The sequence below is a fragment of the Nelumbo nucifera genome, chromosome 2 (assembly GCF_055504915.1).
Source record: "Nelumbo nucifera cultivar China Antique chromosome 2, China Antique-T2T, whole genome shotgun sequence".
Taxonomy (NCBI): Eukaryota; Viridiplantae; Streptophyta; class Magnoliopsida; order Proteales; family Nelumbonaceae; genus Nelumbo; species Nelumbo nucifera.
In genome coordinates this window covers 22,564,362-22,579,243 of record NC_142650.1, presented here as the reverse complement: position 1 = coordinate 22,579,243, position 14,882 = coordinate 22,564,362, and the positions used below count along the sequence as shown (strand labels likewise).

At 36.4% G+C, this 14,882-nt stretch overlaps 1 protein-coding gene across 1 annotated transcript; it reads left to right on the top strand.

The window, feature by feature from the left end:
* Window positions 1–9,751: 9,751 nt before the first annotated feature.
* Window positions 9,752–10,795, top strand: LOC104595200 (large ribosomal subunit protein eL37z-like). The gene is made up of 4 exons (XM_010255819.3): window positions 9,752–9,908; window positions 10,023–10,158; window positions 10,305–10,406; window positions 10,555–10,795. Exons 1-4 carry the CDS (start codon window positions 9,906–9,908, stop codon window positions 10,596–10,598), a joined length of 285 nt encoding a protein of 94 aa, XP_010254121.1. The 5' UTR covers window positions 9,752–9,905; the 3' UTR covers window positions 10,599–10,795.
* The last annotated feature ends 4,087 nt before the right edge of the window (window positions 10,796–14,882 follow it).

Below are 14,882 nucleotides of genomic sequence, written 5' to 3'. Positions count from 1 at the left end.
GGGGCAGTACTTCCGTAGTGACTAAGGGCCCGCGAACCGCTCCCCGGTTGATTGGATAATGCTAACCCCCACAAAGATGGGTGCAACCGTGCAAGTCGGGCCGGATAAGATCGGGTTGAATCCGATCTTAACCCAACCCGGTTGGCCTGATTGGTTTTACCCATGTTTGGGAGTGATTAATGCTTATAGACTTGTTGATGGGTCAGGTTTTGCCTCTATATCAACAAAATACATTCAGGCCCAAGCTGAAGTGTGGGTAAAATTTTGAAAACATGTATTGTTTTCTTTTTTTATTAAATAAAAAAATGTTTTATTTATGCTAAAAGCCCTCAAAATCCAAAAATAATAAAAGATCTCACTATTACTTGAAAAATGAGAATATGGACAAATAAAAAATATTATGTATATATTTTTTATTAAATAAAATATACTTTGTATTATATAATATATATTATCAAATCGAGCTCAAGTTTGGGCCAAGCTTTTTTTATAAAGCTTGAGACATGCCCGAACAAAAAAAAAAAAAGGTCAGGCATAGTGTTTTAGGCCCGAACTTTAACTAACATGCCTAATGTCATGTCTAAGCTTAACTTAAAATGGACTGGCCTAGCCTGACCTATTGGGCTACCCAACCCATTAATAGGTTTATATATAAAGGGTAAATTGAATACTAGTACCTTGTACTTTAGGGTAGTCTCACTTTAATACTCGAACTTTAAAACGTGCCAATACACTACCTAAACTCTTAAAAACTACCATTTTAAGCCACATTTTAAAAATAGATGTGAGTAAAATCCCAAATTCACCACCAATCACCAATCTATGGGGTGGCTAAATTGATATGTTAGTTGATTCTCTCCAACATAAATGCAAATTCAATTTTTGCAACATCTAACTTAAGGAGGGGTTATTAGTGGTGTGTATCACCAAATACAATCCACCTCCTCTTGAAGATGCCTCGATGCCATATTGAAGCCGTCCCTTTGAGTCACATTCAATAATTCCTTGACACAGCACTTAACAATCTTGGACGAACAGAGCGAGTGGCCTTGATATAGGCAACATATGAAAGAGACCAAGTCGTCAATGACCTACTGAGTACAAGGGTACTATATGCCAAGGGCAATTTGAAAATTTCACTACACCATAAAAATGTCTAGTGATGGTGTTGGTCTAAAGTGACAAATTTTGAGAATGCAAACAATGCAATGGCATGTTTTAAAATTCAGTTGGTAAAGTGAGACTACCTCGAAAGTGCAAGGTAATAATATGCAATTTTCCCTAAAAATAGATGTTTGTCCTAATAAGTGTTCATGAGTGTATTTGTAATATAATTATTTTTAAAATGACATGATGGACCAAGATGGTCCCAAAGAAAATAAATAAACACTTGAAAATAGGGGTGGCCACAAGCAAGCTTTTCATGAACTGTTCGAGCTCAGTTCGGCTCAGTTTAAATTGAGCTTTGAGCCTCGTTTGCTAATTGAGATGAGCTCGAGCCTGAAAAAGCTTGGCTCATGAGGCTCACGAGCCTAATCAAGCTTTTACATATATATTTATATATGTATACATACATACATATATATACATATAAAAATAATAAATATAAAAATATTATATATAGAATTTTAATTGTTATATATAATAACAATTAATTCATTGTAATTCTTAATTTTTTATATGCATATTTTTTATTTTTATAAAACATTTAATTCACAATTGAGCTTGAGCCGAGCCAAGCTCGAACTTCCAAACTTTTGACTTAAGTCAAATTCAAGCTCAAGTCTCTTACCCGAATAGAGCTTGAGCCTGACAGTCTATTAGCAACTCGAGCTCAAATAGCCATATATTCGGCTCAGCTTAATTCAAATCCACCCCTACTTGAAAATAAGCTCAATATTTAGGCTCAGTTTAGGAGTACAAATACAAGTATGCAAAGTAGAAAACCTTGTATTTTTGTATGTATTTGCACTGTACATATTTGTATTTGTACTCTTTCCAAATTGAGCCTTAGGCTCCTTGCACACGTGCTTATTTTATAGAATAAGAACTTATTTATTAATGTGGTTGCGGCCCAAAACAAGTGCTTGTTAGAATAAGCACTCCCAAACTTAACCTAGGTTGAGATATGATGAAGGGTTTTTTGGCAGCACCCTATCGTTCGGACTACTTCTAGGTGGTCGACAACTTAGAGGCTGAAGTGGAGGATTTTTGCTAGATGAGGACTTTGATGCCGAGCTGGGGGTAGATTGGGTGCCGAGCTGGGTTGATTGCTAAGCTAGGTAGCTCTTCAGAAAAACCTACAAGGAATCAATGTTAAAGGACTTGGGGTGGCTAACCCGACGAGGTCGCTCAGATGATTAAGTTAGTACTCTCGTAGTAGATCGCGAGCTGAAAAATCACAAGGTATGAGAACTAGAATGTGCTTACTCGCTTCTCCCGTGTCATTCGGGTTGGTGCTTTTATATAGGCATTGTTTGGTGTGGGCCTCATGCACCGCACCCGGGATTTCTGGGAGGTCGTGCCTAACCAGTCTGAGATCTTCGAAGGCAACTGCCATACATGTTGACCATCATCCGGAAACATTCGGTACGTGGGCCAACTTCCGAGAAACCTGGAAGCATCAAAATATGCATGCCGAATTTGTCGGCGATCACATCTCGCAAGTCACCGCTTGGTCCCTAGTCAGGTCGGCAAGCCCTCGAGGGAGGTCGCTCCTCGCGTCGAGGTCATTTGGCTGATGACGAGGTGCTACAGGCTAACCCTGGATGAAGTGCTGCAAGTCGACCTAAGTTGTGGCCGAAGTCGCCAGGTCGGTGGTAAAGGGAGGTCGCCATGTCGGGGTAAAGATGAGCTACGATCTGGAACTCCAAATCATCATTTAGGTGATGTCTAAGTGTCATGTAGTCATTATGAGATGCCATACATCACGACGTGACTGGAGGGCCAAATCCGCCCTCATCAAGATCAATTTAGTTTGCATTAATATATGTGAAAGGACATAATTATCATGCTCTTTAAAATTTTTGTTTTGAACTTAAAATTATTGACATAGATATATGTATGGATAGATATATAATACACACATACACTTATGGATGCATATTTGCACATTTATATGAAAGCTACATGTATGCATACATACATGCATACATGTCTTTTTTTGGAAGCCATATGCATCATTATTTAGATAAAATGAATAGTTGTTTAAATAATATTTATACATATAAATGTGAAGCATTCAAAAAATTAATATAGTTGTGATGCTAGGTCGGGTTTGGGTTTAATCACATAAGGCCTCAACCCTAGCCAAATTGAAGTTAAACTGAATTCACACTTTTCAACCTCAACCTTAACCCAAACTTCAAACCCAAGTTTTTTGGGCTCTCTAGAGGCGTCAACCACACATGGGTATTTTTTATACCATTGACAATCTCTACTTAATCACTACCACACCAACATTCATAAAATACTTACAGTAAAAACACAAATTAAGTGGTATCGGGGATATATGCATTGGGTCCGGTGAAAAGGCGTTTCTTTGAAATAGGGTAATATAAGGCCCGTTTGGCATCACTCACTGGGAGAGTTTATATCGTTTATGGTGATTATTGGGATGAGAGTCACCCTTGGTTAAAACCAGATGATCGGTTCTCATTCGAAACACGATGAAAAAAAATTCCCCCCCAAAAAAAACACTCGTAAGAAATTGATTATCGCGGCTCAATAATTCGACTTCACATATGCGCCCCACAATACATCCCTGCAATGTATTAGAAACATTGCCCAATGATGACATCATAATTTCTAATACATCATTGGGAGATGTCCCCAATATACGGTAGAGATATGATGTAGAACGTTGTGGGGTGCCGATCTGAACTCCAATTATTCTCACTACATCTTTAAAAAATGAAGACGTGTGAGATCAATTTGTGCATGAGAAAATGGGTAATAATGTAATTTTGTATAAAAATATAAGATCGGTAAGCCCCATGTCCATAATCCCTCATCTTTCATATATATTTTTTTCGTTGTCTTCAACGAATCTCTCTCCCTCTCTTTGCTCAACGGCTCCTATGTCCAACGACTACAAAAGAGCTGATCGTCTTCCCCGTCAATGGCCATCCTCTCCAATAAGTTTTTTTTTCCTTGTAGTAAACACAAAGTCTGTACTAGTGGTCAAAAGATCTGCTTAACGACTCTCCTATTCGTTCTATGTTTTATCAAATAGTTTTCATTTAAATGTGTTTTTCCTTTTTCTGTTATCCAGTTGAAGCCTTGATTTGTTTTTTCTTTAAACTTTATTCTATGGTTGGTTTATATCAGTTGGCAACTATATATTTGAACCAGTTAGTTTTATGTTTTTCTTTAGAGTTTTGATTACTTCTTCCTAGCTTTATTGCTTTGGAGTAGGGTTGCAAGTTGGGCCGGGTTAGGTCGGGTTGAGGCCAATCCTAACCCAACCCTAAGTTCTAAACCCCAACCCTAGCCCTAACCCTAACCCAACTCAACTTTCAACCCAACCAACCCAACCCTAACTAAATTCCTTCAACCCTAGCCCAGGGTTGGACCCAACCCAACCTTCTTCACATCCTTTAAAACCTTATAGAATTTCTCGATTTTAGATATTAACTCAACTTTCACTATATATATATATATATTAATCCTATGTTTCATTAGTATTTGTTTGTTGACGTTAATTTTTTGTTCATTTAGTACAAAATTTAGAAAAACAAGTGTTAGAAATGACTATAGTTTATTATAAGTTATGACTTACGATAGATCTTTCTTGGATGACAAACAACATAGAGGAGATGAAGAATAAAATTTTCAAATAACATAAAATAATGTTATTAAGGTTTTAGTCTTTCTGATTACGATTAAGTGAAGTGATTATCTTAAAATAAATACATGATACTATGTGGTGGGGGCTATACAAATATCATGCAACTAAACAAATCAATGTATATTATATATTACATATAACATATATTTATATATAACATGTACTATAGAGTTGGGTTCGGGTTGGGTCGGGTTGGCTAAGGGGTCAACCCTAACCCAACCCAAAGTAAAGTCGGGTTCATGAATTTCAACCCTAACCCTAACCCGAACATCAACCCGACCCAACTTTTTCGGGTTGGTTTCGGGCCAACCCGGCCCAAGTTGCAGCCTTACTTTGGAGACAGCTTATTTGAAACAACATATTTATTCTACGATTTTAGCATAATCCCAAACAATTCCAACGACAACTGTTTTTGGTGGAACGTTTGTTTCTTTATTTACTTTTGAATGTATTGTTTTTATTTTTCTATTTTAGTGGCATCCTCAAGTAGTTATCTATGTTTTAACAATTGAAAATGTGTAAAAAATAACTTAGGCTATGTTTTAGAGTGCTTAAAAATAAATGCTTATTTGGGTTAGGACCACACCATTAAGCACTTAATTTATTGGTGTTTGGGAAATAAGCCCGAAATAGGTGCTTATTTTTTAAACCCAATTTTCCAGCTTTTTTTAAGTAATTATACAATAAGCACTTAATCAACTTCTTTCTTTCAAAATTATCCCTAGTTGAATTTTAAAATACCGCTTATAAAATTATCCCTAGTTTTATTTTATAAAAGTACTTCTACAAAAGTGCTTTCATAAAAGTATTTTTTGTAAAATTACTTCTGTAAAAGTGCTTTTATAAAAATACTTTCACAAAAATGCTTTTATTAAAGTGCTTTCACGAAAGTACTTTTGTAAAAGTGCTTTTATGAAAGCTTTCGTAAAAGTGATTTTATTAAGGTGCTTTCATAAAAGTACTTACATAAAGTGCTTTCATAAAATTTGAAAGAAAATGAATGACAAAATAGTCACAAATGCTTATTTAAGTGCTTATTGGAGAAAAAGACTACCAAACACCCGATATGAAATAAGTGTTTATTTTTTTAAATAAGCACTTGAAAAAAGATGGGTGCCAAATGCAAATAAGTGCTTATTAGAATAAGCATGTATCCAATAAGCACATATTTTTAACATAAGCACTCCCAAGCATGACCTTAATAAAAAAAATGATATGTTTTCATAATAGAAAATAAATAAATGACAATGGTGGTTAGATAATCCAATTGTAAAAGTTTGCATTGTAATATAAAACTATTAATTATCTGTAGACTTGTTCATGGGTCGGGTAGCCCGACGGGCCAGCCTGGATCGACCCGATATTTTTCTCGGGCTTGGACAAAATTCAAGCCCGTGGACTCAAGCTTGAGATTTCTCAAATAAGCCCAGTCTGATACTATTATATATAATAGAATTTTACATTATTTATATAATAAATATATAATATGTATTTATTTATTAAATTATTATCAAATATTAATTTACTATTCAGAAAATGTGAATTAATGTACTAATTTATGAGCAAATTTCTTAAACTACCCTACTGTTTAGCTAGTTGACTAACGTGTTGTTTGACATTTTTTTTGAAAGATCTGCTAGCATACCTGATAGCCAAAAGACGATGTGAGCTTTTGTATTAAGATCTTAGCAACCTGAAGATTGTTTGGTTAAGACATGTCTTCCCGTACGAAAACGCAATGAAAAAAGTCGAAAAGCTCCATTTGGAGCTTATCGAAAATAGTCCAAAATGGACTTCACACATCTTTTCATGAATGCATCTTTTGGTGGCTAAATCTTTTCCCAAACAAACAGGAAAGACCACAACGTGAATTGTCGAGCTTCTAAACAACCGACAACCCATGTGGAAAGATGCACCAAACGGGGCCTAAGTCTATCATTATTGTTTAACTATTGTCTTAAAGTACCCTTAAGTTTTATTACAATTGACTAAAGCCTCCCCTATCCTTTTAACTTTTCATCACACTCAATCACATATGATATCACATGACTGATATTTAAAAGAAAAATCCGAAAATACCCTTTCAAATCTCTCTCTCACCTCCTTCCCCGCATAGAGGATTGCTCTAACAGAGATTAACCGAAAAATCTTAGATTTGAGTATCTCCATGTTTAAAAACTCCAGCTCCATGCTCATTTGGTTGTCAGATCTAGTCCAAATCTTGGATCTAAGTATCTCTTAAATATAATACTTGAGACTCCATGTTGTCTCCCTCACCAGATCTCATATCAACCTAAGATCCGGTGAAGGAGACGACATGGAGTCAGTCTAGATCTCATACTCATGTCGCTCCTATGGCATCGTTTGAAGCTCACCGGAATTTGGTGGTCTCCTTCGGCACCGTTTGAAGCTTGTTGGAATTTGGTGATCGAGACCCTGATCTCAATCCATACCCCTTTCCGATCTGCACATCACAACCTAGAATCGGGCATCGACATCGGACTGGATCTCCTTTCTTATCTCTTTCTCTCACACATATCATCGTGACCACCCCCTTTTCCAATTTGCACATCACAACTTATAACTGGGCATCACACTCCCTGTGCTCGGACATGCTATGTTCCATGGCGGCGGAGCTTTGTCTCTATGTTTGTTGAAATATGCAGTAGGATCCGTTTGTTGAAATGGGCAATAGGACAGAGGGAACGAGAGAGCAATTGTCGCCAATGGTTTGAGTTGCAGCGGTGGTGAGGAGAGAGAGAGAGAGGGGGGGGGGGAGGTAAGATATAGAGTTTTTTCGGGATGAATAGGATGTGACCAGTGAAAGTGAAGAGGATGGCCAACACTAGGGTGATGGGTCAATGTGCCTCACGTCTACTGAAGGACACGTAAGAATGGGATTGTTCTCTGACGGAGAGTCGTCGATGGTTGACATTAATAAATGAACAACAGTCCAAATTTTACATTATGAGAAGATGCGTAGTGATGCTTCTCCGCTGTCTTTTGGGTCCAAATGAAGAAGACAATGAATAGTGGATTTGTTGATGGAGAGAGAGACATTGGCGCATGGAAAGGCAAACCTGTCATTTACAACTTCTAGATGATAAAAGCAAGGTTCAGAACTGAGGTCGTTCAAGGATGATGGGTTCTTTGCCCCAACCCGTTCCCAGTAATAGAGGTAGGAAACAGGGGTATACGTCTCAACCTTGCCTCCACTTCTCAAAGTGGATTACCCGTGAGAGAAATTAGGAGGGTACAGATCCCATGTTAAAAATCAAAACATTTTATGCACTAGGCAGTATTCTGGGCCACGCAAGGGAGAAACTGTAGAAATCAACATCCATGTTCTTCAACAACTGAACATCTTACTGTTAATAAAGTGGTAAGAGATCGATAGTAGTTTTAACTCAATTAGATTTGATACCCATGTTCTTCAACAATTGAAAATCGTCTTGTAAATAAAGTGGTAAGAGATAGATAGTTGTTTTAACTCGATATGATTTATAACAAAATGAGTAGTTTGATTTAGAAGAATTGAATGTCTTCCTATAAATAAAAACTCCAAATTTTACATTATGAGAAGATGCCTGGTGATGCTTCTCCGCTGTCTTTTGGGTCCAAATGAAGAAGACTATGAACAGTTGATTTGCTGATGGAGAGAGAGACAATGGGATAGAGGGAGAGAGAAATGGGAGAATGAGAAGAAGGCGGGAAAATGGAGTTTTTCTCTTAAGGACAAAAAGGACATTTTGTCATTTTTTGTTATGATTTAATGACAATAGAAATTGTCAGGAAGGGTAGAGTTAGCCAATTAACTACACAGTGGAGGTATGTTAAGAAATTTGCCCTTAATTTATTAAATTATTACTAAATTAATATAATATTAATTTATTAATTACACAAAAAATAAGACATTTTATATATATATCAGGCTTTGGCTTCGAGCTCGAACGTAAATATTTTTCTATTGATAAAGAGGCAAAGCCCGACCCATCCCATAAACTGGTCTAATTATTTGTAATGTAGATGGTTTTTAAGAGTTCAAGATCCATGCAAGATAGCAGAGGAACGATAGTTATAGCAATTGCTAGTTGGTATAGATTATTATAAAGATTAAAATATTGGACACATTTACATCAAAGCTGGACAAATCTCTTATCTTAATTATTCCAATCTTGATGATAAACTTGAAGCCAATTGAAACTAGTAATAATGTATAGATTGGAGCCATTCATTCAATATAATCTTTGAGTTGTAGTTGAGACTATTTGAATGTCAATTAGATGTGATGGATAACTATTTACAAATTGGCTTTATGTGGTTGTCACTTATACAATTAATTTGAAGAAATCGATTCATGCCAAACAACATTCTTATTCTCAGAAATAAGATTTATGAATGTTTGCCAAACATCTACTTAAATTATTAGATTAAAAAAATTAGAATCCATTATTTTTGTAAGGATTTTGAGAAATAGAATCTTCAGAATTAATGCCAAACGAGGCCTTAAAAATTACGGGATGGGCAAGGGCCAAGACAATAGCAATAAGCTTTTATTAAAAAAGCGCTTAAAAATAAGTCAAAAAAAACTTATTTTTTGAAATAAACACTTATCCAGCCTTTTTTTTTTTCCAAAAGCACGTAAATACTTATTCAAATAAGCATTCCCAAACGGGGGGCTATGTATGATAAAACCTGATTGAGCTTACATCCAATATAGCATTCAACGGCTGCATATTTTCTAAGCGAAGAGCCGAAGACACATATTTTGTCTGGCCAAATTAATAAAGCCTTATTGGGCTGGGTTGGGTCTTAAGTTGCCGATCGGGGATAGGCTGAGATCCATAACATAGGTTCAGGGCCGGGACGAGCCCAGCCCAATCTGGCATCGAGTTGTGGCTCTAGCCTATAGCTAAAATGCGCAGGTAACACAATCATCACAATCATCACAACCCTAAAACCCCGACCCGCCTTCCGATATAAATATAATGCATCCATCTTCATCAACCTCTTGGCGTGAGACTTTCGAAGCTAGGGTTTCTCTGCAACCGCGGAAATGGTAACTTCATCTCCCGACTCTCGAATTTTAGATCCAAGAGAAAGAGAGTTACCTCTTTCTTGCAATCGAATCCGACATTCTGTGAACCCTAGGTTTTTGATTTGATGTGAGCAGGGAAAAGGAACAGGTAGCTTCGGTAAGAGGAGGAACAAGACCCACACTCTCTGTGTGAGGTGCGGACGCCGCAGCTTTCACCTTCAGAAGAGCACATGCGCTGCCTGTGGGTTTCCTTCGAGCCGCATCAGGAAATGTAAGCGAGCTATTCATCTAATTCTCTAGTTGTTATGTTATCTCCATTTATATCCTCTACACAGCTTCCTCGATCCCAATTTTTGATCTAATATTCTGTCGCATACATTTTTTTTATGATCTTCTGCGGTTTTGTTTGCGTTTCAGATAACTGGAGCGTGAAGGCGATTCGAAGGAAGACCACTGGAACTGGTCGGATGAGGTACCTCCGTCACCTCCCGCGTAGGTTCAAGAGTAACTTCAGAGAAGGTAAAACTTAGTCTCTTTATTTATTCTTTTGCATCTTATATTCATCACATTTCTCCCTATTTCTGTGATTATATGTCCATTTCGTTCATATTGGCGTGAGTTTGGTTGCTATTTTTACTTAATTTTCTTTGTTGTTTTGTTTATTTAGGCACTCAAGCAGCTCCGAGGAAGAAGGGAGCCGCCTCCTCTTAAGTTAAAGGAGCATCGCGGGACGTAATTTTGGTAGTCTATTATCGTTTCAGTCTCATTAAATCCTGGATACTAGTGTTTTTACCCGCCCCCTGATGAGTGTCTTAGCAGTAGAAGTTTTATCCTGAAGATTTATGGATGATAATTTTTATTGGTTTTTGTTGTTTTGTTATTGGAAGCAATGGATTCTATTTGATGCAGTTTGGATGTTTAAGTGCCAAAGTACAATTTCACTTAAAATCATTCTCCTAAACACACATCCCTGAAATCTATAAGAATGGTTAACTTTCCTAGCTTAGAAAGAGCTGGGTACTTGTGTTTTGAACTCATTTGTTCTTCCCGATGTCACAAAAACGTGCATTTTCTTTTTCTTTTGTTTTCCTATGTTGTTTGCCTAGATTCAGAGCTTAGCCTGTTGATTCACATTGGAGGGTGTAACGTGTTGTCATGAGGATTCCATTGGTTCCACTACCAGTTGCTTGTGCGTTTAATGTATTTTATCTATCAAAATTGCAAGCTATGGTTTGGGAAGTTCTGGATCTATTCGTTGGGGAAGAAAGTGAAGTTTTTTTAGAAGGGTTCTACATTTATGCTCAATGCAACTGGCTTGACTTGCTTTGTCAATGCAGCAGCTGAAATGTTAGAAGTTGCAATCTCACTTTATTGGCTTCTGTATAATTTTAGAGGACATAGATTATATAGATCAACACATGAAAAATATACACTAAACCCTGTTAAATGCAGAAATTACATAAATTGGTACAATTTTAGAGCACATGAGAAATTAGTATTGAAATGCAGATGACATTCTGATAATGTATTGCACCCATTCTATCAATTAGAATCTAGAAGTTCAAATAGATAGGAGAATGTTTGAGGACCTGATATTTTTTATTTGAACAGTTGAGTTCTTCATTGCTATGATTAATGCCTACGCTAGATGGATCACAAGGTAATCTAAATTGGCATTAATAGCATGATTGCTAAACCATGGATTGATTAAGTTCTTCCATATGGACAGTTGGGCAGCACCTTGTATAGAGACTAGAGTTTTTGGTTTTACATGGGACTGCTTTGGTGATGATACTTCTGTGCAACCTGCAGATATACCAACATACACCTATTTCTTGAATAAAATGTGGTTGAACTAGGAATATAATGTCTGACTACAGAATCAGATTTGGTTTTCGGAGGTGGGTTATTGTACTGTTGGAGGTGCCAATAGGTCCTCATCTTGGTCTCTTTGTATATCAGGAGATGTGGCTTAAGTTTTTTTTTTTTTTGTGGTTTTGGATGGACTTTGTTGCTTTAGTGGATCATGTAATGTAATAAAGCAGCTCACACCATAGTCACATGGGCTAATTTTGAAGGTGCGAACCGGTCTGGTAGGGTCTCCTGCCTGCTTATAGCCGGGGGCATTTGGATCGATTGATTCCCTCCATTGACCCGGTTGGGGGCCATGGCCCCATGGCAGGGGAGATTTACAAAGATCAATGTGCATTGATTGCTCTCCAGAAATATTACAACTGCAATCTTATCTTTGATGAAAGCCTCAAAAAGACCTACATTTCACCCTCCATTCCATGCCATTCCATCTCAATCTGATCTTTTGCAGTGAAACTGAAGTTAAAGAGAGTATAGGCAGTAATGAGATTTATATCGGTTTCCAAAGTGTTTTCATGCATATTTTGATTCTTCCATTATTTCTTAACATTTTCGGTAGGTTAAATCTTTGCTAGCATACACTTCACATAAATGCTGCGTTTGTACTCGACTAAACACATTTCGCCCTTAGATTTACTGTTCCTGATGCATTTTTGTAAATTGGAATGATATTTTTGGGTTAGATTTGGGCTGAACCGGCCCAAGTTACACTTTATCTTCCATCCACTCTCTGATGGAATAGGCAACTTTTGGTTTCTTGACTAGGGGTTACTTTAGTACCTCGGCTGGTTCTACTTGAAAAGTTGAAATGCCGTTGCAAGTCGCATCAGCATCACCTAGGCATTTTGAGTTTTGAACTCTTTGAAGGAACATGAACTTATAGTTAGAACTTGGGTCCAATAGCCTGGCTATTAGTTTATATCAAATGTGGCAGTGAAGTTTATTCTTACTGTATGCTAGTAAGAAACTATTTAATACCCATCAATGGTAAATCCTTCCTCTAAAGCAAAACATCTTTTTGTTGGTTGTATGTATGCGGTCTGCATGATTATCTGTGTAATGATGAGCGAAAGCCAATTAGCAGGAAACATTTATTCATAAATTTGACGATTGGATGAACGATAAGTATAGTAAGGTGCTGTCATCGTCAGGTTTAATATAAGCAGTATATAAATGTTTTACTTTTACCAAACACGGACCACGCAAGGCACTTGTTTTAACACTTAACTGGCGGAGTGGGGCCCAGGAGGCTATAAATTGGTATCTTGTCATTCTAGCGTAACCAAATTGAATGTCAATCTATTGTCCATGCCATAAAATCTAATTATTCATAGTTAATATATAAAATCTAATTATAGCACTCCTATAGGATCACCGGCTAAATATCAAAATACAAAATGACTCAAGTTTCCTAGTGTTCACATATATTTGGTACTGGTGTTATTTAAATAGCAATTAAACATATGGTTCTCCTCTTTAAAGTTTCAAAACTAACAACTCAAATATAAGGAAAATCCAAAACGCGAATATAAGAAAAGTGCTGGTGCTATTTACTAATCATTTTGTATTTGGTGCATTCTCATCACCATCTTCCACTTCAACATGTGAACTTCAATTAGAATACAGGGAAGTTACAACATATGCTAGAGTAAACAAACCAATATATAAGCACTAAATTCAACAGTATTGCACATTCTTAACAAACTAAGTACAGTATTGCACATTCTTAACAAACTAAGTGAAGGAGAGATTACAAATAACTAAGTAACCAATCAATTTATCAAGGGAGTAAGGGTCTAAGGGCGTGGGGAATTGGTTCCAAATGAAAGAACTTTCCTGGAAACTGGTTAACCTTGCATTCATGTAAATGTATGAGAACAAATATAATGGATGCAGAACCTGAATTTCCACTTTTATGGAAGAAACTTATATACCAAATAGAAATGATCTCCGTTACAACACATCTGAGATTTTGGATTTGATGGATGTCATTGAACTCCCAATAAAATTTTAAATCCAAAAATATCTAAAAATTCAAACAAAATATAACCCAAAACACTGAAAATTTTCAATTATTAATATGCCCAATGAAGAGAACAAACCCGAGCACAATACATCTTGTGTATTGATTTCTAAGATATGGTGTATTGATATGGTGTAATTGGGAAAGTCTAAATCCTTTTGAAGAGGAATATCTTGTGTATTGATTTCTAAGATATGGTGTAATGGGGAAAGTCTTCTATGGCAGAGATGACCAATGGTCCAACAAGCCCTTCACAACTACCTCAACATCAAATTCCATCACCACTCTGTGTAATCCCAATTCTCTGCTTGTAGATAAAGTTACCTTAAGAGCCACTGCCTCTACTTCAGTCGATGATCTAATCCGAGTACATATAGACTTGCACCAGTATAACTGACCTCATGGTTCTAAGCAAACAAACCAATGCGGTCATGACCATATAATTATCTTCTAGAGCCTAACTCTTCTATCCACATAAGCATACACGTCACCTATATATTCTCTCTAATCTCCTCTGGCTGTTGATATGCAAAGTAATATGCATACTTTATAATCTGAAATGTACAGAATAATCCTTCATAATCAGAATTTTGTTTTTGTATTGGAAAATTTCATAAAAATGAACCAAACAAATGAAAGATAGTTTATAATCTAAATTTCATAATTTTTCATTATCTAAAATTTGTGGATAGTTATACTCTATGCTACATGTTTAAGGAGAATGAAGAGGATGTTAGGAACTTGTTCATCCACATTAACAACCTTTTTATTTTTCAGGAATTTCAAAAGAAAAAAAAAAGGTTTGATGTAAGAAGAAAATGGGATGAAAGGATTTGTACCAACATTGGCAATAGAATCCTGGATTGGATTTTAGCTTTTCCGGAACTTTCTACACTTCTAGAGTCTTTTGGATCCAATTTCTAATTTGCCCTTTATTTGGATTGGGTGAACCCCATATATGATTTTCTTGAGTCCATTAAGCAAGGAGGCCTATGACAAATATGATAAAAGCAAACATTCTTTCGTAATAAAAAACTTTAAATAATTACCATGTGACAAAATCAATTAAAAACAACGCAATACGTTGCAGAATGGTTAAC